Source organism: Solanum dulcamara, chromosome 11, assembly GCF_947179165.1.
Source record: "Solanum dulcamara chromosome 11, daSolDulc1.2, whole genome shotgun sequence".
Taxonomy (NCBI): Eukaryota; Viridiplantae; Streptophyta; class Magnoliopsida; order Solanales; family Solanaceae; genus Solanum; species Solanum dulcamara.
The window spans coordinates 52,212,562-52,237,258 of record NC_077247.1 but is presented as its reverse complement, the minus strand read 5'-3'; the positions used below and the strand labels follow the sequence as shown (position 1 = coordinate 52,237,258).

At 34.1% G+C, this 24,697-nt stretch overlaps 3 protein-coding genes across 5 annotated transcripts; 1 reads left to right on the top strand and 2 right to left on the bottom strand.

Moving 5' to 3' along the window:
- Positions 1–3,681: 3,681 nt before the first annotated feature.
- Positions 3,682–5,210, top strand: LOC129874915 (HMG1/2-like protein). Its single transcript, XM_055950301.1, has 8 exons — positions 3,682–3,815; positions 3,912–3,957; positions 4,089–4,190; positions 4,287–4,344; positions 4,444–4,488; positions 4,609–4,689; positions 4,783–4,869; positions 4,965–5,210. Exons 2-8 carry the CDS (start codon positions 3,920–3,922, stop codon positions 4,977–4,979), a joined length of 426 nt encoding a protein of 141 aa, XP_055806276.1. The 5' UTR covers positions 3,682–3,815; positions 3,912–3,919; the 3' UTR covers positions 4,980–5,210.
- Positions 5,211–6,244: 1,034 nt separating this feature from the next.
- On the bottom strand, positions 6,245–24,479 carry LOC129875273 (uncharacterized). 3 transcript variants are annotated; one of them, XM_055950725.1, is made up of 25 exons: positions 24,408–24,479; positions 24,221–24,310; positions 22,286–22,416; positions 16,642–16,726; positions 16,448–16,501; positions 16,174–16,265; positions 15,987–16,090; positions 15,397–15,469; positions 13,079–13,481; positions 12,392–12,715; positions 12,103–12,297; positions 11,683–11,778; positions 11,534–11,597; positions 11,235–11,359; positions 10,500–10,746; positions 10,238–10,389; positions 10,029–10,150; positions 8,727–8,850; positions 8,579–8,637; positions 8,296–8,389; positions 8,027–8,216; positions 7,580–7,681; positions 7,122–7,240; positions 6,825–6,884; positions 6,245–6,633 (listed from the first exon to the last, which is right to left on the bottom strand). In XM_055950725.1, the coding sequence occupies exons 2-25, from the start codon at positions 24,260–24,262 to the stop codon at positions 6,529–6,531; spliced, it is 3,162 nt and encodes a 1,053-aa protein (XP_055806700.1). In that variant the 5' UTR covers positions 24,263–24,310; positions 24,408–24,479; the 3' UTR covers positions 6,245–6,528. The 3 variants fall into 3 exon arrangements, with proteins under 3 accessions (XP_055806700.1, XP_055806699.1, XP_055806701.1); XM_055950724.1 differs by having other exon boundaries at positions 24,221–24,475; XM_055950726.1 differs by having other exon boundaries at positions 11,235–11,356; positions 24,221–24,473.
- LOC129875274 (uncharacterized) lies at positions 18,915–20,834 on the bottom strand. The gene has a single exon (XM_055950727.1). It carries the CDS (start codon positions 20,572–20,574, stop codon positions 19,282–19,284), a length of 1,293 nt encoding a protein of 430 aa, XP_055806702.1. The 5' UTR covers positions 20,575–20,834; the 3' UTR covers positions 18,915–19,281.
- Positions 24,480–24,697: the final 218 nt, after the last annotated feature.

The following is a 24,697-nucleotide window of genomic DNA, read 5'->3' as shown; positions in this document are numbered from 1 at the left end:
TATTCTTTATTAAACGTTACCCTAATATATCTATTGCTTTCAACGTCGTATTACTCATTCTCCTCCGCAATAATTTTTGAAGCTTCTAAGATTTTCAAATTGAATTTCTCTTCAATTGTACTCGTTATCTCCGGTGAAATCAACACCTTTGTAGGTTTCTCTACAAATTTCCTATCCTTTTTTACGCTCCTAATTCTTATTTCCTAACGGATAAGTTAGCCTTATAAAATATTGTAATTGTAATGGTGACTAATTTAGGATGTAAGATTAGAGCTAGAAAATAATAAATTTAATATTTATAATAATTAAGGGCGTTTTTATAAATTTATCAGTTTCGATACAGTACCATACAGTCAAACCAAACAATAAAATTATCATTAAACAATAGCAAACTATACAATCTATTCAAACATAATATTATAGTGTACAGTATTATATAATACCATACCATACAGTACCGTATATTAAGAAATCATGGAAAATCACCATCCAAACAGAGTATATAAGAGAATATGCGTCAAACATGTTATAGTAATCATTTGTTATAACAATTTAATTTTCTTCGTATTCAACTTTTCATGTTTTAATAATATATTATTTATAAAATTACTCCTCTATAATATTTATATTAAAATATTGTGTAAGAATATTTTGTTTTATTTATTATTCCTCTTTTTGAGTCTTTTTCCTCTCTTTCTTTTTCTTTTTTAATATAAATATTGATGTCCCTTTAATTTACGTACTATTTGGACTAATCTATTTCAACAACTCTACTACGTACTATGCAATAATGCAAGTTTACTAATTATTGTTTTCAAATTAAAAAATTGATGGGACATATTCTTCTGTGAAACACAACCTACTATTATAATGTAAATGCAACAATTTTAAAAATGGTGCATAAAATAATAAATACTTTTTTCTAAAAAATATCAAAAAAGAATGGATATTTTTTATTTTTTATGAGCATCTATATTCTTTTCTCTATATGTAATATATATTTGTGCGCAAATTTGAGTTCCAAAATTATTAAAATAAAATTAAAAAATATAATTCTGATAGCTATTGCATGTCATTTTTGAACCCGATACATTCAACATATATTGAAACTTTTTATAATTGTGGTAAAGAATTACGTATGTCAAAAATGTTCAATTTAAATATATAATTTATATACAATATACTTTTTTTTACGGAAGATTGGATGACCATGCTTATTTAATTGTAGCTACATCACTGTAGATATTAGCCAAGTATAACTCACTTAATCCTTTTCATTGAAATAGGTGTTGAGACCATGATCATTCATTCATTTTCGAAAGACTATCGCTTTAGGAAAAGCATAACAATCGGACAGTAGAGAAGTTATGTTAAAGAATAACAGAAAAAATTAATAATAAAAAAAACTAATAATATGATATTTGATGTAAAAAAATAACAAGTAATAAAAATATGGAAGAAAGAATAGTAAAAAGGTAATAACGGTAAGAAAAAAAAATCAAAAATACCCCTTGACATTTAACTTTACCTTTTGTTATACTATTGAGTCAAACATATCTCTTTCCTTACGAAACTTAACAAATATATCCCTCATTTTAACAGATTTCAACATGATGATTTAAAATCCACGTGGCTTGCCACTTGGAGTGAAATGGACTCATCTCAGCACCAAATTTTTATTCTTTCAATTGCTTATTTAAGATTTTTATTTTTTTTCTTTTCTCTTTATCCATTTACAAAATCTCAAAAATAAAATAATCTTTATCAACCAAAGCAATTCAAATTTGTAAAGTATGACTCCTCCTTTTTTGAATCCCATCAACAGCAACGATCAAATTTTGATCGAGACAAAATCCAAAAAGCTTATGAATCCACCTCCAAATCTTAAAAGACGGGTCTCCAATTTTCTGTTGACTAAAATCGTCAAATAAATGCTAGATGTCTAAGTCTTGAATTAGGAGAATTGAGTTGTGAATTTTGATTTTAGGATAAATTAGTTTGGTCTTGTTCGTAAGCGTTCTATGTGAATGGCAAGTTTGTTTCCTCATTTTCCTCTGTTGAAGTATGGAGAATTTCATTAAGACAGATTAATAGAAAGATAAAAAAAGGTGTCTGTGTACTTTTTATCTTTTCATCATCCTTACTTTTTCTTTTGAACTATCATTCCCATTGTTCCCCTCTCTCTTTGTGCACCATACCCAAAATTAAGTTAAAGTATGTGTCCAAAAGAGCTTTTTTTAACGTAAATTAATGGCATGTGAAAGATAAAATTTGATCCCGTTTTGATTATAAAACACAATAGATTTCTGTTGCACAGAGCTGTTCCGTCAATTGAAATTCTTGCTGATTATTCTGCTAACAATGATATTTTTCTTCTTTTTTTTTATAATTTTTTCGAGTCTCTATATATTTAGATCAAACAATGTAAAGAAAAACTGATATTCTGATAATCTAATGTTGATTTTAGTTGATGCAATCTTTGATTTTCTCGGTAGCAACAAGAATAAAGCCAAAATCTCAATATATTGAGCAAATTACTTTTTCCATTTAACATAAAGTGTAAAAAAAGAATAAAATAAAATTTTGGTGCCTAGGTGGCATGCCACGTGGCGTCCACCTCGCCCAAGTGGCAAGCCATTATGGGATTTTAAATTGCCACATGAAAATCTATTAAAATGAGGGATATTTTTGTTAAGTTTCGTAACGAGAGGGGTATGTTTGACCTGATAGTATAACGAAAGATAAAACTAACTAACAAATAAAAGTTGAGAGATATTTTTGACCTTTTTCCCTTCTAGTAATATTGACAAGAAAAACTATACAATACTCAATTACCTACTTTTCTTCAACATTAATTCGTGGCCTCCATATCCCACTATCTAGAGGATGTACTCGGTAAAGTGCAAATATATATGTCATTTCATGTCCAATCACTCTCCTCAATACCTTTTTAACATATTTCTATCTTTCGTTAAATCCACCATAACAAATCGATCATAATTTCTCACTGAGCATCTATGCATTTTTTTTACCTGCTCAAACCATTTCAACATCACTTCCTCCGTCTTATTCATCATAAAATACAAACTAATCTTATTATAAATATTTTCATTTCTCTCATGGAATACCCGCTCACATATCCATGTCAACGTTTTTTTTTTCAATTGCAAGAAGGAAAATGAGAAACAAATATCTTGACTTTGTTTTTTTCTTCAAAAATAATTGCAAGAAGAAACTAAAGAAGAGATTCTTTCATCCAGTGGAATTGACCAAATCACCCTTCCACTCGCGATCCGTCATGAATGATTCCATTTGTCTAGATTTGTTTAATAAACTCACACCGCCCCTTTACAGAACCGTCATAACACAAAAGGTTAACTTCGTCATTACACCCCTAAACCTCTACACGTGTGGGAGAAATTACCAAAAACCCCAAACTCCCAGGATCCCTCCACGTTTCCGTAAACTTCCGTAATCATTCCCCACCAAGGGCCAGGATCCTCCCTTTGAGAAACACAGAGAAAACACAATTCCCAGAACCCAAAATATAACAAAAGAGAAGAGCACTATATCCAGTAAAACACAATCACACGGATCGCTGACGTGGCAAAAGAATTTTCGAAATCCCGCCCAAACCATCTACGATTCGATTTTTTAGAGGGTAAAATTCTTTTAGAGTCCCTCAGCGCGAAAGCCCTTGTTATCTCTCGCGCCCCTTCATATAGAGCCCTTTCCCCCCTCACAACTCAACACACACACACACACACCAAATCCACAAAGGAATATTATCTCTCTGGTTTTACTCTCTCTAGAAGGTAGTAACCCTACGGCGCTTTACTCAATCGGCCGAGTTTTCACCTTTTCCGCCGGTTCACCACCGATTCTCACCGGTTTTCGTGTTTTCGTTGCAGGTTTCGTCATGAAAGGAGCTAAATCAAAGGCTAAAGCTGATACCAAGTGAGTTTCATTCTATTTTAGTTGTAATTTTGATTCGTTTCGTGTTTAAGGTGTTAGATCTAGGGTTTTGGTGTTTCTATGTGAGATTTTTGTAGGATTCGTGTTTGTTAATATTTGATGAATTGTTACAGGCTTGGGATAAGGAAGAAGGCTACTGAGAGTAAGAAAGCAAAGAACGCTGCCAAGGATCCAAACAAGCCTAAGAGGCCTCCAAGTGCCTTCTTCGTTTTCATGTATGCATCTAACCGTTGGTGTGTTTTGTGATTTATGTTTTTTAAGTGTTTAAGCAAGCTATACTTAACGGTATTCCTTTGTTTTGATAAACGAAGGGAGGAGTTCAGGAAAACTTACAAGGAGAAGCACCCAAACAACAAATCTGTTGCCGTTGTGAGTACTTTACCCTAAGTAGATCCTTACTTTCAGCAGCACCTGTCGTTTTTTGTGTTTTGACCTTTTGCTTAATCAATATCTGTCACTGAATTATAGGTTGGCAAAGCTGGTGGAGACAAGTGGAAGCAGTTGTCAGATGCTGTGAGTATAGGACCTCAATCATATACTGAAATTATATTCAAATTGACTCTTGACTTTATGCGTTTTGTCTTCAATCGAATTGTCTACTGAAATTCGGCTTTGTTTGTTGGCTTGTTTTAGGAGAAAGCACCTTACCAAGCCAAGGCTGAGAAAAGGAAAGCTGAATACCAAAAGAGCATGGATGCGTATAACAAAAAACTGGTAAATATTATGTTCTTACTGATGCAACTTTTATGCGTGTTATGCTCTGCTTGTTTGGTTTTTAATTTCCGATTTTAATCTGATGCAACACAGGCTGCTGGTGATGCTGATGATGAGGAGTCTGATAAGTCGAAGTCTGAGGTACATGATGACGACGAGGATGATGATGGTAGCGAAGAGGTTTGTATTTTGAATCTAAAATAATCAGCTATCAGTTGAGTGGGATTTTGGGGTCTATGAAGTCTTATTGATGATCGTTGTTCTTGTTTTCACAGGAGGATGATGATTAAACAATTAATAGGCTTTTGAAATTCAGAAAATGGTGGAAAAGTTCATGTAGGAATTGCTATCAGTCCCCTTCCCTTGATAAATAGATGCCGTCTCTTTTACATTTTTTTAGTTTTTGTTTTTTGGGGTTTAGTTTGGATAGAGAAAGGGATTTTCAGATGACTTGCCTTGAAAAGCTCAAGTGGTTTATGTAATTTCTATTATGTTGGTGTTAATGAAAATTCTGCTTGGGAGTTCCTTTTGTTGCTAGTATACATTTCAGTTGATCATGCAATGGTTCGAAGCATAATATCTCTGCTGTTTGCGTTTGTTATTGTGTGTCAATGGTAGCTTTCTGATAATTTTCTCAATGGTGTTTGGGTTCCCGATCTGATTCTCCCTAGAAGTTTCCCTCTCCATGTGAATCCACATTTTGTAAAATAGGAAAATGAATGCTATAGTTGATTTGAACACGTGGTTATTATTTTAACACTCATTACATGATTCTTCAAGTGTGGAGTTATCTAGCTGTGAATTACGTGTGTGACAGATAGAATAATGTAGTTTATCAAGTTTTTTCATTATAGCCAGCCATTTAAATATAGCATTAAGATATTCCATGTCTTGTGCAGTGGTTCAAGTGTCTATTATTGCTTTGTATGTTTCCTTTGACATATTGGGGACCATTTCCTTTTCATATCTTCTCAGTTGACCAACTATTCATATTTTAGTCTTTTCTCCAATATGATGACAATGTTTAACTAGTTGGGTATTAATTGTCAATTTGATTGTCCATTTCCATCCAAATGATTGTTATATAAGAGAACTATCTTTCCTGGATGGTGATGAAATTACGAGCCATGTGTAGTGACTTATCATCACCTACTTCTGATGTTCAGTCGAGCGTTGAAGAAATTTATTAAATCCTTTAACATCGTCAATTCTAGTTAAATGTACATCCTGATTTAAACTATCAAGATGAACATGGGGAATTTGGGGGAAAGAAAATGACAACTTTAGCAAAATGATTTCTTAAAAGCCTTCAGGTCTCAACTATTACCTTCTCCATCCATGTCCTCAGAGAATGGTGACATCCGATAAAATAAAATTCATAAAATCTGAATCCTAACTAGACTGTCCAAGGCTTATATACAGATATGTTCATCTCTTACTAGGTGTCCTCTTTTTACAATGTCAGTGCATAAAGTAAACTACGGCAATTTTAACATTAACATGAAATTAGATGCAAATTTGTCTAAATGCATAAATTTGTATTGAGTTGCAAGTCTGAATGCATTAATAAACTTTAATTTATATATATGCAACGTTCTACAGAGGCATCTACATAACTTCATAATAGGAAACACTGTCCAGTGTCCATTCTTCTAACAACACTATCATTCTGTGAAAGAATCATATCAACCGTTGTGTGCCATTTACATATAATAAATAGAAGAATAGCAAATCTCAAGCTCCAAGTCCCATAAAAAGGAATAAATAGATATTCAGCAAAATACTCAGAATAGCAATGTACTATACATTTCCAGCAAAACATTGTGTGGAGAGAAGCAATCACGCATTTGCTTTATCATTTCCAGAAAATCGCAACACCTCTTTAGCCATGGAAGAAAATGACTTGGCTTGGTCCTGCATCTGAGCACTTCTAATGTTGATGCCCTGCACATACAAATTCACAAAACCTCAGTACGTTCTCTGTTTTGCTTCTTCTATTAGATAAGCCAAAACATAGACAAGCAGCCCTTTCAAATTTATAAGCAATGTTCCCTTTCGCCGTACAAAATCATGTAGGGTAAAAATAGTTTTGAAAATATGTCTACTATGAGTAATGAGAACCACCATAATAGTACCTGCAACTTCTTCAGATTTTCACTGAGCTTTGACTTTGCTGCCTCTGCAGCAGTGGGTTCCTGCAATCATCTCAGTCAAGTTACTAAAATAATTGAAATAAGGATGATCGTTAGGGGTTAATGGCTGACTGCCCCAACCATTAGGAAGTAAAAGAGGATGCCAAGTGATAAAAGTTGTTTATTTCTCAACAAACATAGCTTTTTCACTTCTCTTTTCAAGAAGACATCACACGTTTAATGCCCTTGCTTCCCCTTCCTCGACCCAAATAGACTGTGAATGCAGGAAAGAGAACTTACAGCAGAAGCAGTATACCCATATCTTTTCTTAATTTGACCAACAGTATCTGCCTTGTCATCTTGTGGTGCATCATTTATCGGGGCTTTATCGTTTTTGACCTTCACAGGCATAAACTTTCCTGTAAAAAGAAGAACAATGATTTCTAAATGAAAATGTGAAAATGATGTCGAACTACTGGTCATTCAGCACCGTTATTAAGTGTAGTAGAAAAGCCATCTAAAAGACAGATGGGAAAACCGAATAACTGGTGAAAGGAGACTTATGAGACGACATTAATATTACTTAGTTGAAAGCTGAAATTGTTAATAACACTATAAGCATATTAAAAAAGCCAGATAAAATACCGATGGGAGAACCTAATAACTGGTGAATGTAGACTCGTGAAACTGCATTATCATTACACAGTTGAAAGCTGAAAGAGTTGATAATTATCAATTTCTTCACTCTAATAACTTACCTTTCAGAGCCTGAAATGTATTTGTAAGGTTCTGCTTGTTTAGTGCTGCTACCATTGGATTTCCCTTCTGTTTCTCTCCTGGATCTTCAATTTCAATGTCATCTTTAAGGGAAGACAGAAAGTTAGCAGCGGGTAGTTGTATAGTTTGAAAAGCAAAAATGGATCTTCTCAATGGGAAAACTATTAGCAACTCTAATGTAATATTCTCTAGACTTTCATCAACCAGAACATTTCATGAAAATATGAAAAAAAAGTTCAGAAAGTTAAATTGTAACTCTTTTAGGTTCTTATTTGTTTACTGTTCCCACTTCCATTTCCTTCTACGTCTGGTTTTCAGTTCAGTCTGAGAAGAGCACTATGTAGGCCCTTGTCATGTCATTGCAAGGTATTTCTGTTTGATGGAAGAAGTAAATGATGAAAAAAGGGACAACAAGAGACAAACAATACCTATATTCAAGTCAGCATCCTTTTCATTCCGGCCTAACTTCTCTTCGCTGTGTGTGAGTGATGGAAAGTTGTCAGCTGAAAATATTGTGGACATCTCTTCAATACCTACTCTTGCATTTTCAACTCCGGTGTCAGGCACACTGTTTGCCTTATTTCCCTTGGAATCTTTGAAAACAGATCCAAAAATTCCCTATAGTCAAAGTAAAAGAAATTATTTAATAATGAACTGAAGGTTTAAGTTAAAATTTTTGAGTTTGGAGAACCCCTACCTTTTTCTTTTCTTTTTGGATGATGGGTACAGAGATCTGCCCTGGTTCAACCACTAGATCTCTATCGAAAACTTGGGAAGCAAAGTCCAGGAACCTATCATGCAGCAATACTATGAATTGCAGGCTATAATGTATTTCTTATAAAATAATTGAAGTCTGTGGGGGGTGCAACTATGTTCGATTTTTCCTCCATAGGAATATGCATATGGAATAAGCCAAGAAGAAAGTAGGACTGTCAAATGAAAAAAAAAGAAGAAGATTTGGTTGCTGAAACATTTGTCACCTGAAGGTGTCATTTTGCAAGGAAACTGAGACGAAGAACATTTCTTGATCCCTGTCAACCTAGTCAAATAATTTTTGGAGTTCAAGTCAGAACTAAGGGTATACAAACTTGTTAAAAACAGATAAAGCCTACAGTGTCGGTGCAATACCACTATGAGTTCACCAGTTTTTGATGCGCATACTGAATGGTCAGCTATGGCGTTTGCCTTTGGAGGCGAAAGTTCGAGGCCTCTAACTGAAGTTTCCTTTAAAAGGGACAACTCTGGAAGAGACCTGAAGTTTTACAGACTATATTCAGCAGGATGTATATAATTTCCCCCCTTCAGTGAAAATATATAACAAAGGAACTGAGGGAGAAAAACAAGTGCAATTTAGACACCCACAAGCTTTTAGTGTGCACTCACAACAACAACAACAACAAACCCAGTCTAATCTCACGCGTGGGGTCCTGGGAAGGGTAGAGTATACGCAGACCTTACCTCTATCTTGAAAAGGTATAGAGACTGTTTTCGATAGACCCTCGACTCAAAGAAAGATGTAAAAGAAGGTAGTAGCAACAAGCAGAAACAACAACATCATGCAATAATCGAGGCTAAAAAAATAACAAGTATAATACTATTACTCTGGGAATGGGATAGATAGCAATACGATCGACTACCTACGAACCTTCTACCTTAATTATCGACCTCCACGCCTTCCTATCAAAGGTCATGTCCATGGTGAGATGAAGTTGTACCGTGTCCTGCTTAATCACCTCATCTCGATAATTATTAGGCCTACATCTAGCCCTCCTCAAGCCCAGTACGGCCAACCTCTCACACCTCCTTACCGAGTCATCTGGATCCTCTTCACATGCCTGAACCACCTCAACCTCACTTCCCGCATCTTATCCTCCACGGGAGCCACTCCCACCTTGGCCCTAATGTCATCATTCCTAATCTTATTCCTCCGGGTATGCCAACACATCCATTTCAACATCCTAACCTTTGTTACTCCCATATATTCTAGACATGGGAGTTCTTGACTGACCAACACTTCACCCCATATAAGAAAGTTGGTCTAACCACCACTATGCAGAACATACCTCTACGTCACGACGATGTAAGTCTCTATTGGCACTCATATTTTACATTTAAATGCACTTTATAGCTTACCCTACAGGACTTCAGAAAAGGATACGATAGAAAGTTTATAAGCTCTTTTGAAGAGGCAAAATCTACATGTTTTTAAAAATTGTATTCTTGTCCCCGAGACAAGATCAATGGTTTAGATATCTAGTATCTAGTATGCCATAGTATGCTTTTGAACTAGAACCAAGAGCAAACATTTCTAATCCAGTAAAAACTTGTACGATCCACGACAGAATCAACAATAAAGGAGTAGTTCGTGAAAATATTACGGAGCAGAATAATTCTCATATATATTTGGTCACACCATAGAAGAAACATCACCTAATCTCAATCTTTCCATTTGAGAAAAGAAGCATAAGGCCGGCCTCAGGCATGTCAAATGTTGATGCCCAGCAACACAGAGAGGAATGGAACTTCTTTTTGTAGTATACTTTCTTAATACCCTGAATATATTTCAAGCAAAGAGAACACACACTGAGATGGATAGTATGCTAGTTTTATATAAGCCCACAAGACAAATAGACACTTACCTGAATAATATGTAATAAGGAATAGACATACACAGATTTTTCAGAACAGATCAATACTAATGGTTGCTTTGATGCAATATTATCCAAATTCCCCTTAATCATGTCTATACCATCTGAAATGCTTAATCCTCGACTGGACAGTTCTTGTCCATCTGCACCAAATGTAGAGAAAAGGAAAATACATGAATCTTGGTTAGTTTTAAGTGTTCATGAGAAGCTTCTCCGAGAAAATGAACAGATTCTATAGATAATGGCGAAGTACCCAAAATCTGCATAAATAAAGCTCTGGAAGGTTTCTTTGGATGAACACTGGAAGGGCTTAGTATATTTCCTGTTTCTGTCTCAACGGCCAAGACTGATGAATCCTTAGTCGCTACCACTAAGATATTCTTGTCAAATCCATGCAAGCTACACGTGTTGAACTGAATAGAGATGACACCTGCACAGAGTTCACTGGCAATATGTGTTTGATACAGTATGGTTTTGCTGTCGGAATCAATTAATACCACCTGCATACCACAAATCATGGGATTTCAAGCACTCAATCTTTTAATATAAACAGTTGACTTGAAAAGCATCTTCAATATGTCACATTCTTCCCCTTATACAATCACAGGAAAACAGGTCACTGGGAACTTTGTATTTCAAGGGTCCGAACAAATTCAGTTAGGATACTTGTTAGAAACTCAGAATTACTCGAGCCTTATAAAATGAGTGTAAAACCAAGCTGCTTTCCAGTTAAAAGCTTTGAGGCTCATCCTTACTAGAGAACCACCATATTACACAGAATTAACAATAGCATTTAACCAAAAATTCTGAGATATACAGTTCACGTTCTGCACATAACCTACAAACTTACTGTAGTGGCATTATTCCCAAATGATTGAGACCAACATTTGTGTTGGAAGGAGAAGGGTGCAGTATTGAAGTGATTGAAAACCTAAAGGATTAAAATGAATGATGTATAGCTGGAGGAAAAAAAAGAGCAGAAGCTTACATATCCTTGGTCAGAACCAACAGCAAAATACTTAGAATCCTCACTGGTACTTATAGAAAGTACAGCTCCATTAACCTTAACAAGCTTAATGCTCTGGATTGGGTTGCTTCCTTTCTTTGAACCTACTGGAGTTGGGTGAATAAGTCAACAATTCATTCTTTTTGCTGATTCTTGAAACATTTGCTTACATAAAACAAAGAAAGGGTATGTTTATGTTTTAAGAGATCAGATCAAAGCCATTAATAATATAAGATGTAAGATCAAATTCTCAAAGTTTTCCTGACATTCATGCTACATACCTTGAAAGGACAGAAAACTAGTATCTGGGGCAAAAAACTCAGTTTTGAACTTATAGATGCGTACCTGCACGACAAGTATACAAGAATTAAGACCCTCAGAATGCAGAAAATTTCTTCATTTTGGTAAATCCCTAATAGACAGAGTTTACCGTTCCACTTTGATCACCAGAAATGAGGATATGTAATTCAGAGGTAAGACACAATGCCGTTAAGGGTACGCCACTTAAGGAAAGGTTGTCCTCACTCTGCAGAGTAAAAGTTATAGTAAATTTGGAAGGTAATAAACAGAAGAAGCTAAACATTAATATGATGGATAGGCTAACATTATTGAATTGATTGTAAATTGCTAATTTTTGTACTAACTGTTTGCATATCCAACTGAAAAAAGTAAGGTTGTTGAGACATTAAACATGCTTTATCATGACTAGAAAACTGAAGGATACATGTTACTTTTCCTGACAAAGACACCTTTGTAACCTATCAAATATAAGTAATGGTTCCGCAGCGACAAGGTTGTTTGACAAGTCGTGGTTGACTAACAAGAAAGAGAAAATGGATTTCAAGATTACCTGCTGAGTTAGTGACACAATAGGAAGTGGATTTGGGCACGAGACATCCCATAAGTTTATGGCTCCATTACTGTGACCACTTAAGAATACATTTTTGGCCTTAGAAAATTGAGTTGAATTTGACCCAGTTCCATCTTTTTGTCCCCTCTCAAATGGAAAAAGAGGTATGCTATCTTTTATCAGGCTACTATAGTCCTGCATAACCACAAAAGTATGTTGTTAATTATAGCGTTTGAAAAAGAACAATTGTAGAAGTAAAATGGTATCAGATCAAGAAAAGTTTACACACCTGATCCATGGAAAACAACATGTAAGGATTGTTTACTATGAATTTTGCAATGGTGATGCTTGAATCAACAAGTGGGAGCTTCACCTTCACTTCCCTTGGAAGTGATGGTGGTGACCTAGACTGGTACTGTATTAGGTACCTTTCAATTAAAGAATCATCATATGTGTAAATTTGGCCAGACTTTGATACCAAAAGTAATGAATTGTTAATGTTCTTTCTCAATGTAGGGAAGCTTGATATAATCTCCATGTCCAGACAAGACTCAGGAGGGTGAAGTCCCAACTTAATTGTGCGAGATTCAGTGTGCTCATTTAGTAGAACTACCTGCCAAATGACAAATCATATTTCAATGGAAAGCAGGCCTAATGTATGAACATAGGAGAGAAATCCAATACAAAAACCTAACTTAATGTTGTTCTAATAAAAGCTGAAGTAGCCTTATTTTGTGACTACTATTGAAAATAACGTGAGAAAAACCAGGACTAATGCATAACTAATTGTAACAGATTAAAAAAGAAAACCACGTGGTGAGTGATTTGCAACAATAATAAACTAACAGTGTCTAAGCTAAATAGAAGCTACTTCTATGTAAGAGGACTGAAGTCTGAACTCTGAATTCATCGAGAAAAGCAAAGTCACAGAACAAAATAAACACACATATAAGTAGCCAAAAAATAAAAAAGTAACCTGTAGCAAGTTTGCTGCTTGACAATCAGGGGAGCCCATAGCATATAATCGACTTGCTTTGCCTTCTGCATAGACCCATATTAATTTTGCTATAGGAATTTTGTCCAACTTATATCCAAGATTCAGTTTACAAATAGGGGCACTTTGAGTTCCACAAGGCACTTCCTCAAGTTCTTGATCTATGTTTGAATTTGAAGTAGCTGGAATACTCCAGATGAATATCTCTCCGTTGCTGTATCCAACAACTAGTTTACTTCCATAAGGACAGCACCAACATGCTGTGGTTGCTTTTTTTGTCTCATGACCCATAGATTGCAGAGGACTCCCCCCGGTCATAAAGATTGCTTTACTTTCTCGAATTGACCATAGTGTTATAACACCATCTTTGTAAACTATAGCCACCCTGCATCAAATAAAGTTTTTTTCATGATGGTTAACTAACATACAAACAATAATAAACCTTTGGTCTGTAAAAGAACATTCAGTTGCAACATGATACAGTACGAGGGAAATTCAACAGATAAAGTTATCAATATTGCCTCATTTCATGCCTGGTAAGTATAACTTTAATAAGCTCAGCTATCCCCTACATTTCACAAAGTGAACTTCTGAACCTACTTTTGTAACATTTGGATGTGCATGGATTAAATTATATTTAAAATAAGATATGCTGAGTAGTAAACTCTACAATCTACATTTAGAGTTTCTATCAATTATGATCATATTTTGGGTACTAGAAAATTTATTCACAGCAGCAGAATTTCTCTTAAAGTAAGAGTTAACAACAACAATAACATATCTAGTGTATTCCCACAAGTGGGGTCTGGGGATGGTAGGATGTACGCAGACCTTACCCCTACCCTTGTGGGGCAGAGAGATTGTTTCCGGTAGACCCTCTTACAATAAGGAGCCGTTTGGTTATTGGTTAGAGTTATGCAGGGTTTAGTTATGCAAGTATTAGTTATGTAGGTCTGATTTAGTTATGTAGAGATTACAATACATGAATTATTAACTATTGAATATTGAATTTGTTGCAAGTTAATATATATTATTTACAAATAAATAAGTAAGCAAATAGTATAAATTCTCCCACTTTTTGAATAAAAAATAAAGTAAAAGGAATTCTCCCTCTATACTTAAGTGGGAATTCTGTTTTTTTTTTTTTTGCTATTTTATTTTTATGTTTATAGCTTATAAAAATAAAATACCATTAATATATTTCAAATATCCTATTTTATATAATGTAAATATTCTATCAATATGTTGCATATATTGTTTATACATTTTTAGTATATCAAATATATAAATTATGTATAAATTCACGTCCTAAACAAAATATAATACATGCTAATTAAATATGAGGAATATATTTAATAATATATAGTGCTAATATATGATTAGCATATGCTCAAAATATATACAATCCAATTTGTAATATTAATAAAATATTTACATTTGGATTTAAAACGGAAAGAAATAGGAATTTGTCCGTATATTAAAAGAAATAAGAAACAAAAATAGTTAGGAAAACAAAATATTTATGTAAAGTTCTCAATAACAACAACAACAACATACCTAGTGAAATCCCACAAAGTGGGGTGTGGGGAGGTTAGAGTATACGCAGACCTTATCACTACCTCATGGAAATAGAGAGACTGTTTACGAAAGACCCTCGGCTCAATTCTCAATAAAAAAAGATTTAAAATAAATCAATTGGGGTAAATGTGTAATTTATTATTTTAATACATGTATAACTAACACCCACATAACTTATTCCACCTTCTACTTGCATAACTTAATTTCTACCAAACATAGTAAAACAAATACAACTTTTTATACATGAATAAGATGTATCTTATACAGCAACCAAACGGCCCCTAAGAGTTATGAAACGAAAATCTCCAGCAAAGAAGAGAGTGATCTATTAATAAGAACAAAGTTTGCCTCTTATGTTCTTTTAGGTGACATTGATTGAAAGATAGATAAGTACGAATTTTATTGAATTAAAAGAAGCAGTAAGCCTGTACCAGAATATGTACAGGATTACAACAACAACAACAACAACCCAGTGAAATCCCACATCGTAGGGTCTGGGGAGGGTAAAGTGTACGCAGACCTGACTCCTACCAATGTAGGACGGCTGTTTCCGAAAGACCCTCGGCTCAATAGAAGCATAAAAAAAAAGGTCAGACAAGAATATTAAAAGTAGATAAATAGATAACGAAATAATCAAAGCACAAAAAGCAGTAGGTTGAGGTACAGGATTGAATTCTTTTATCTGGTCTTTAGAAACTGAGAAAAAATAGCGTAAAAATTACCTCTTACTTTCAGCAGCAGGTTGAGGTAGTATATGGGCTACAGCAGTGTCCCCGGAAACTTCATTTGATAGGCCTGAATGAGGATCATGTTGTCAGGCCAACATGGGGTGGTATGTATTAAGGACATATGCATGGAATAATGACTGAACCATCTGTTTAACAGTTCTCTTTTACTTCTTTTTTTTCAATTTTCAAGGAATAACCTTTGAATTAGCTATAAAAAGTTTTTCCGTTGTTCCTTATGTCAACTTCAATCAACAGTTAGATGTTTCGGAATACAAATACTTCGGTAGACTAGAAGTCACTTATATTTTGAAACAGATAAATTTAAACAGTTACATGCGTAAATCCATCCACAAACACTTCAGTACACTGGAAGTCACTTATGTTTTGAAACAAATAGATTTAAACAGTTACATGCAGAAATTCATCTACAAACCCCTGAACCAAGTTACGAGCATTAATGATCACAAACAACTATGAGAACCTATCAAGCAACTTTGTGTCACGAGTAAAGAACAGTAGACTTTAAGCATCAGTGAAAACTGAACAACGAATAAGCAACAGGTGTAAATAGGAATTGGTCTCACCATGAGATGCTGAAAGAGGGACACAATATTTCATTTTCTCCATATTACAGGGTTCTTTAACTACCTTCATAACTGAAACATGTCCTGATGAGTCTCCAAGATACCTGTTGACAGCACAATGAATCACAGGTTCACATCTTCTTCCATACAAATCAGCTTAACCTAGATGTACCTTAGACACACTTACAGGTAGGGAGTGTGCTGTATGAGTGTAAAAGATGTGATATCCCGGTCGATGTCATGAACATTGCACAAATACCTTTGTTCTACATCCCAGACCTAATGATGGGCAAGTAATCAAATTATTAGTTTCCCCACACAGCCATGCCACACTCATGAAGGGATGTCTAGCCTAGAAAGTTGAACTTTTGAGTTGCAATAAAGGAAACTCCAACTAGAAACTACAATGGTACTGCTTGTAGTGTATGTGTATGCTAAAGGAACTTCATCAAATAACTTGCCTCTATTCGGTTATTGGGGTTTATGTTAATGAGGAGGCCTTGGTTCTCCATAAACTGCAAGACCAAAACAATAGATCAGCATAAACTTGCAACTAAGCATTTTCATCAGAGATCAGTTTTATAAGATGCGTGATCATGGTATTAGCGCCTATTTCAATGAAGAAATTTCTTTGCAGGATTCGGAAGATGCATACCTGCAAAAATTTGCTTGACACAGTATCTGACGATACCAACAGAGCTTGTGTGCTATCTTTGCCAAATAATTTGATCCGTCCATCTCTGCATATTATACATAAACTTGAACATTTCAACACCTTGAATCATAGGATTGATTTTTATTAGTGTCACTAAAAAACATTTTCTCATGAGCATTAATCTCCCCTTTAAAAGGGCCAGTTGACACCCTGAAGAAAAATAGATGTGAAAAGTTGTAACTCCAATCCTTCGGACACTAGACTGCCCCCTAGCAGTATAGCGGCTAATACACCTCCCCCACGGATGTGAGGACAAGTGGCTATGACAAACCCCATAATTTGTGTCCTGTTGGTAAGTTAGATAGCCAAAGGAACCCAACTGATGGGATGTAATGGGAAAAACAGGCCATCTATCTACCAAGTGTTCCTTGCCATCTGATTCTCGAGTTTAGATATCCTGTTCAGATCCAAGGGCACAACATGCATTTCATCTTTTCTTTATTGTATCTCATTATCTACTTTTTGGTTCTCTAGATACACCTACTGCACTGTCTAAGAGAATCATATCAGCATGATTTAGAAGCAGAATCAAACCACTTTAATTAGTTAGTAGAGCAGATGATAAGAACAGAAGACTCATGTAGTTTTATTTTATTTTTGAAATCAGTAGCTTTCAGAACTCGTGTATCTTTGGAACATAAGAAAGAGATCATATTGGCAGCGGCTCTGGAGACTAGAGATAATTTGGCATGATATAAAGAAGGTTGAATAACAAACTTCATTAAATCATAAGCCCTGATGCATATACAGCTTCCTTGGAACTGTTTATGCAAACTGTTGATATAATCATTTATTTTTATATAAAGCAGCACCTCAGCATATAATCAAGTACCTTTAGCATATCCTTGTTTCGTCATTTCCTACATTAGATTCTAAAAATTATCAAAAGAACAGTTTGGTTTGGTGTATTAAGGTAGCTCTGTCTTTAACCAAGCTTATCCATGTATTAATAACCCTGATATTGGCATATTGCTAATACCAAAGCTTGCTATGTATTAGTTATACACCCTATAATATTGAATAAATTGTATTAGTTATATATACGTTGAAAACACTACCAAAAAAAGTATTAAACAATACCAAGTTATATATTATTTTTAGAATACATCCTACCAAACGACTCCTTAGTGTCCAAATTACCTGCTCCTTACATTGTCAAAAGTCGTACTGAAATTAGCAGTTAAGCTACATAATCTGTCTTTTCTACAACTTTCTCTTAAATTTGACATGAATCTTCATCCAAACTAGCAAAAAAGGTCCAATTCAAATTGTAACATAGAAAACAAAAAAGCAACTCAACGTTTCATCTTCTTTTGGCTTCATAGCATGACTGCAAGTTTCATCTTACAAGTTATAAATGTTGCCAATGGAAGCCTAAATGAGTAATAGATACTTTCTCCAATAGGACTACAACATCAACATATCTAATTTGCTTCAGATTTAGCAAACATTCCTCCTCTAAACCATTCATAACTTGCCCATTCCACAAACCTCATTTTAGAAAATGATGGCATCACATAATTATATAGAAATATAAAGTATCTTGCAGCTTGTCAAGATATTTAATGGTTACTCCTACCCATGAAAGAAAACATTAGCCCTCCAGTGCAAATTGATGCATATTGTTAAGTGGATCTCAGCTATGTATTCTCTCATTTCTACAAATAAAAACCGGTGCCGTACTCCATTAGGTTGTTCGTTGGCATATGCTATGAGAAACATCTTCACTTACTGCTCCTTTCATCCTCAGTTTTATTGCCAATATCATAGAGCATGACTACTTATTAACTATTCTTTCTTTTCTATTACTTCTCTCAGCTAGTAGCAATTGATGTTATTATTGGAAGCAATTTTTTCACACAAAACTGAGGATATATACTGACATTGACGGCAACAGTTAGTTTAATAAAAACGAGAAAAACAAAGAATTCAATTACTTAAAACGACTTCCTCATTCACTCATTTATCTGGCATATTTATTCACCAACCCACAGAGCAGAACTGAATGCAGCAGAAATTCCCGCATCCAATATCTAGAAGAACTGAAGTGGACTGAAACTTGACTGTCTCAAAAAAAAGAGCAGGTAAAAAAGAGGTTCGAAAGAGCGACTCCAAACAGCTAATATTAACATACACATCAAAGAGAAATAAAAGTAATAACTCAGAGCATATCAGATGGAAATATCACAGATAAAGAAGAGCTCCAAAAGAAATTTGAAGGGAATCCCAAAAATGGAATTAGTCGTGTATTATATTCAAATATGTGACAATGTTCCCCTAAGCTAAGAAGCACAACATGACCTTGTAGAAATTTTGTGAAAGGAATACAACCACTGTAAACTTTCAAAGCAATATTTTCATTATCAAAGGTCAGATTACATCTGTGTTACCTCACATACTCTAAGATAGCTTAACTGACAAAGACAGACTTGGTCAATATGTCAAATTGCTTTAGCCACCTTTCATAAAACCTCATTTTCACAGAGCATACGCTTTATCTCAATCAATTCGCATAAATCTTTCGACAAACCAATGCCAAACTGTTGTTTGTCTTATTGCTTTCATCAGCAGTTCAGCACTTTATAAAATCTCACCTGTATCTTCGTCCTCACTGTCCAAGAAGTAGTCCCCTTCCTCTTCGTCGCTGACTATGAAGTTCTCTGTATTATATTCATCATCACCTAATTGATCTGATCTTGCTCGAAGCCAGTCATCCTCATCCAGTTCTTCATCCTCCTCCCCTTCGGAGAAAGCTGAAATCCTCGTGCCAGAAGACTCCAACTTCTCAACAATGTCATCCATCAAACTTCCTAAACTAGTACCCTCCTCTCTTATCCCACCATTGAACTCACTTACAGAAAACCGTGCATTACTTCTATCCCAAGACTCCCTCCTCCTCTCACTCTTCAACACTAAATCCTTCTCTGTTATCTCTCCATTTTCTACCCCATTCCATGGAACCCATAAATCAGCATGCCTCCCCAATGCCCTGTCCCAATCCCCAACAACTACTGTTCCCAAATTTGCTTCCTTTGCCCTCCTCAACATATCACAAAAATCTGAATCATCAGAAATCAAAAACAACCAATCAATCCCTCTACTCATTGAATGCTGCATTTGCTTTTTCAATGCCCAATCTGCTGCCTGTGGCTTATCTGCCACAGTCTTTACATAAACTCCAGCTCTTCTCAATTCAGATGCTAAACCATAACCCACTTTGGGTGTTATCAAACTCTTAGCAGCCTCTATATACTTATAATTACCAACAACAAACCTCTCTTTAAATCTCTGTCTTTTCTTGCCTTTTAGTGACCTCATTCGACTAAGCTTTTTTTCCCTTTCCCTTTCGTGTAACTGCTTAAAATGCTTCTTTAAATCCATATGGGTCTTACATTTTCGTCCACATACAGAACATATGTAAGGTTCAGATGGGGTTACAACCCCTTTACGTTCAAGAACATCAAGATGTCGTCTTTCACGCCTTTCTTCAACAACCCATTGAGGAAGATGTATGAAAGCATGGCGATTAGCATATGCAGACATATCCACAACTTCCCCAAAACATTGTGCTACCCTTTTCAGCGACATGGCAGCCTCGTACGGTGGGCCTCGTGGTGGTTTGTTGTCTAAGTCCCACAAGATTACAACTTTCTTAGGCTTTGCTGTGTATAATCCTTGTTTGGTTCTTTCCATATCGATTTCTTGACCAGCTGCACAAGCACTGATGTGCCATTTAATGGGTCTACGAGGGGCGGCAATTGGGGAATTGGGTCTGAAGGATAAAGTGAGATTAGTGGAAAGTGAATTTGGGAAAAAAGAAGAGGTTTTGAGATGAAAGGGGTCAATGGAGTTGAAGAGTGTGCTCATCAACATTCTAATATATGTAGGATTTTCTTTGATTGAAGATCAATGGTAGAAAGCCAAGGAGGAGGGTTTATTAGTAAAAAAAAATGCTTGAGGACACTTCAATGGTCCGAGAAAGAATGAGATAGAAATAGAATAGCACTTCAATTTTATGGATGAGGTCATGAGCTTCCCTTCAATTTAATACTCTACTATAGTTTAGTGATGTGGACAATTTTATGCCAAATTTGCTTTCACGTTATATTGCCATCACAATTTTTTTAAAAACATGTTGAGCTATTAGATAAAAGTGAAATGTGGTTGTTTTTTTTTATGTCGAATTTTAGGTTAAGTTATGACAGCAAAATTTTTAATTTTTTCTAACGTATTATTATTTTACTTTCTATTTTTTGTGACACATCTTGTTTAATATATATATATATATATATATATATTTTTTTTTACCATACATTTTAGAATTTCTAAGATAAGCTGATAAAAATTATTAGGTCATAAATGAGTTTTTTACTTGTAACAATAACATAAAAGATCTCGACATTTGAAAAGACAATCCTAAATATTTAAAGGGGATATATTTGAGCTATTAGATACTAAAAAATAAAATGTGGACTATTTTATGCTAAATTTTAGTCCATGCAAATTGCAATATTGCCATCACAACTTTTTTGTGCCAAATTTTAGGCCATTTTATGATGCCAAAATTTCTAATTTTTTCTAACATGATTTTATTTTGGTTTCTGTCTTTTGTGATGCATCTTGTTGAAAATATATTTTTTATCATATTTTTTAGGAGTCGTTAATTATTATTTCACTTAATGTCTTTTACCATATATTTAAGAATTCCCTAATTTTTAAAATATATTTTCTTCTTGTCATATATTTTGGACTCCTTAATATTAATTATTTTAATGATAATTAAATAATAATTTGAGGAAAATAATAAATGACAATTTTGTTTCATATAGAGTGTTTTAATGAAAGACAAAAAATTCAATTAATATTTCTAATGACTTGTATAGTTTTAAAGTAATATAGATTATCTTACTCATAAATACATTTAATTTTCTTCCCTATCTTATTATGAGGTCTTCTTTTTTAATTTACACATTTTTTGTTGCTATTTTGTTGCTTAAGTTATCCTCAGCTCTGAGTCATAGCAAAATTATTATTTTTAACGTTACACAGATTTTTAATAAATAATGTTTTTTTTTTTTTAGATTTGGTTTTATTATTCCCCCTAAGCATTAGATGACTCGTACATGTACACAAAGAAAAAATATGTTAAAAATAAAAAAGGACCTCATAATAAAATATAAAAAGAGAGTGTCTTTTCAAATAGTTCTATGGATGAGACAATATTTAGCTTACATTGTGGGTTTGCCAAAAAAATAAATTAAAAGCAAATAAAGGAAACATTTATTATATTAATTATGGTTAGGACCTTGCTTGGATAATTAAATTTCAAACTTTACTTCTTAATTATAATAGGCGTCTCTCATTCAAGTTGGAACTTGAGAAAATGGAGAGAAAGAAACATGTAGGGGAGCCAATAGATCAGACACTTCATTTCCATCTCTCTATTCTTTTGAGAATTTTTAAAATCTTACATAGGGATAACGAAACAAATACATTGTTGTTGAAGAGTTGTTTTATACATAAATCAATGATCGATCATATTAGCAATTTGCACAAGCAGTTAACAGTTTCAAAGGAAGCTTACTTGGTAGCAAGGGCAACAATTTTTTGAATTGAGTCATAAGCCGATAGCACAGATCCTGATGGAATGCCATAATGAAAAACACAGCGGGGATTTACGTCATCAGGTTTCAGACCATCTAAATCTCCTCGAGGCTGCAGTTAACTCAAGATTAATTAGCAATACTAACGAAACTATTCACTCTGTTCGATTTAGTCATCTATCATGACCATTTTATCGCACTAAACCTATTAATTGATATTTCATATTATAAAATAATTTGGAAATAAGTAAGCAATGTTAAAGATAAAATATGGAAAAAAAATAATCGTCTTTTCTTGATATGTTAAAAATAAAGAATCTATTTTTGAAATAGTAAACAAGTAAAAATGAAAGAAAATACTGAAGTTACTTCAAGTTCCTAACTTTAACTCATAGGTTTCACAGGATAATCTTCTACTATTTAAATACTTAATTCATTAGTAAAGTAAAGATGTTTGATTTGATGCATTTTGATTCTCATAAGAACCTTAATCAGCAAAGTAAAAGATCATCTGTTTTTCTTATCCTAACTTAATAATAAAAAAAAAAGTTGCCAGATGTTTCAGTTTCTTAGGTTCATGGACCTCGGAAGGGAATCATGGGCCGAGGGCCATGGCCCACTTCTCTTTAAACAGGTCCATAATTGCGTGTGGACTCTGGAATCTGAGCTAAAGAGTGCATCTGGCAAATACGCATCTCATTTAAGCAAGAAACTAACAAATTTCCTTCTATTTCCTTTCCTCCGACAGATATTATTCCCTCGACACGTGTCTTAAAATCATAGGTTCTCCCAAATGAGAAGGGAAAGTACGGAGGTTGGTAGCTCTAATTAACTACCCTATCCGTCCGTTTATTTTTCTTTGTACATTACATTAAAAATATTTTTTTATATTAATTACTTATTCTCAAATTATTTTATAATATTTAAAAATAAATATGATAGAATATTTTTTAATTATTATTTTTTAAAATACATACAAAATTCAAAATGAACAAGTAGAAATTTCATCTATTTGATGGGCCTCAGGCAAGCAGAAGAGCGTCACTCTTAGGACCAGTAGCTGACTATAGTAGTTGATACTTTAAAAAGATTGCGTGCCTCTTTCTCCCTCATTATTATTCTGCTCAGTCCATTCTGCTACAAAGACCACTTAATTCATTTTTTTGGGGGGGTATAATATAGCCTATAATTGTGTTTTGTCACAGTCTTACTCTTACGTCCATATCCTACAATCTTTTTCATAATGCAACTTCTAGAAGACCTTGTATTTAATCACATTTTCTAGCCAAATTAAATAGAAACTAAAGTAACAGACATAATTAAATGCATCGGATCATTATAGAAACGGTTTTCATTTCACACATTTAATCAGATTCCTAAAACTCACCAAGTAAATGATTCGTTCCTCATATTTTCATGGTAGATACAGAGGATATTGTGGACACTAATATCAATTTCAAAAAATTCTTAAACTAGTAACATCTCTCCAGCTTCCTTTTCCATAATTATACTTTTTTTTTTTACTAAATGAAGTCGAATTAATTAAATAATGAAACCGAAAAGGTAATATTCTTATCTTACCGCTAAAATCAAAAGTGAGTAAAGCTGAACATTAATATTGCGTGATCGCATCATGCTTCACAACTATCGAGATCAATCAATTCAGATTTCAAAAAAAAATAATCATTCTTTTTAATATTAACACACAAATCCAGTTCCATTAACTTAGAAATGAAACAGAAAACTAGAAGAAAGTAGTAAGATTAACACAAATCGGAAATGCAAAATCAACACTTGTGATCAATGACATAATGAATTTTAATTTCTGAGACTCTTCAGAAATTCGAATTTGAAGTTAGTTAATCGAAAGGAAAAAATCCAAAAAAAAAATGAAGTTAAAACAGATCATGACTGACCTTCTTAACAAAAGAAGCCTTCTCGACAAGCTTCTTCAACATACTCTTAAATTTATATATCCACACTAGTCTGCCAGAAAATCACCGGAACTGTATAGATCGAAGCTTTAAACATAAAGAAGTAATCGAAGTAGAAAAATTGGAGAAATGGAAGAAAAATTTGGGGGAGATTTTGGTGAGTGCTTACTTGGACTTAGGAAGAGAAATGCCGAAAACGAGAGAGAGAAGAATAAAGGTGGAGACGGCAGTTAATTTTAAGTTTTTGTGATTGGACAAAGATAGGCCGGGGTTTTATTTGTTTTTGTCCTACTCTTTCATTTTCAAATTAGGGGACACGTGGCGGTTGATGAGGTTAATCCGAAGATTGCGAGAGAGAAACGGGTTGGACGGTGCCATCGGGTACCAACTGTCTCAAATGCGACAAAACAATACTATCCATCTCAATATTCTATACGCATAATTTGCAATTTTCAATCA

Bases quoted from the DNA above. Each gene is read 5' to 3' on its own strand.
- LOC129874915 (XM_055950301.1), top strand. From the start codon at position 3,920: ATGAAAGGAGCTAAATCAAAGGCTAAAGCTGATACCAA. The intron at 3,958-4,088 runs GTGAGTTTCATT...GAATTGTTACAG, and splicing joins AAGGCTAAAGCTGATACCAA to GCTTGGGATAAGGAAGAAGG. The intron at 4,690-4,782 runs GTAAATATTATG...GATGCAACACAG, and splicing joins ATGCGTATAACAAAAAACTG to GCTGCTGGTGATGCTGATGA.
- LOC129875274 (XM_055950727.1), bottom strand. From the start codon at position 20,574: ATGTTGATGAGCACACTCTTCAACTCCATTGACCCCTTTCATCTCAAA.
- LOC129875273 (XM_055950725.1), bottom strand. From the start codon at position 24,262: ATGTTGAAGAAGCTTGTCGAGAAGGCTTCTTTTGTTAAGAAG. The intron at 11,779-12,102 runs GTAATCTTGAAA...TTTACTCTGCAG, and splicing joins TTGTGTCACTAACTCAGCAG to AGTGAGGACAACCTTTCCTT. The intron at 7,682-8,026 runs GTATTGTTTGTC...CTTCCCTTAAAG, and splicing joins GGATGCTGACTTGAATATAG to ATGACATTGAAATTGAAGAT.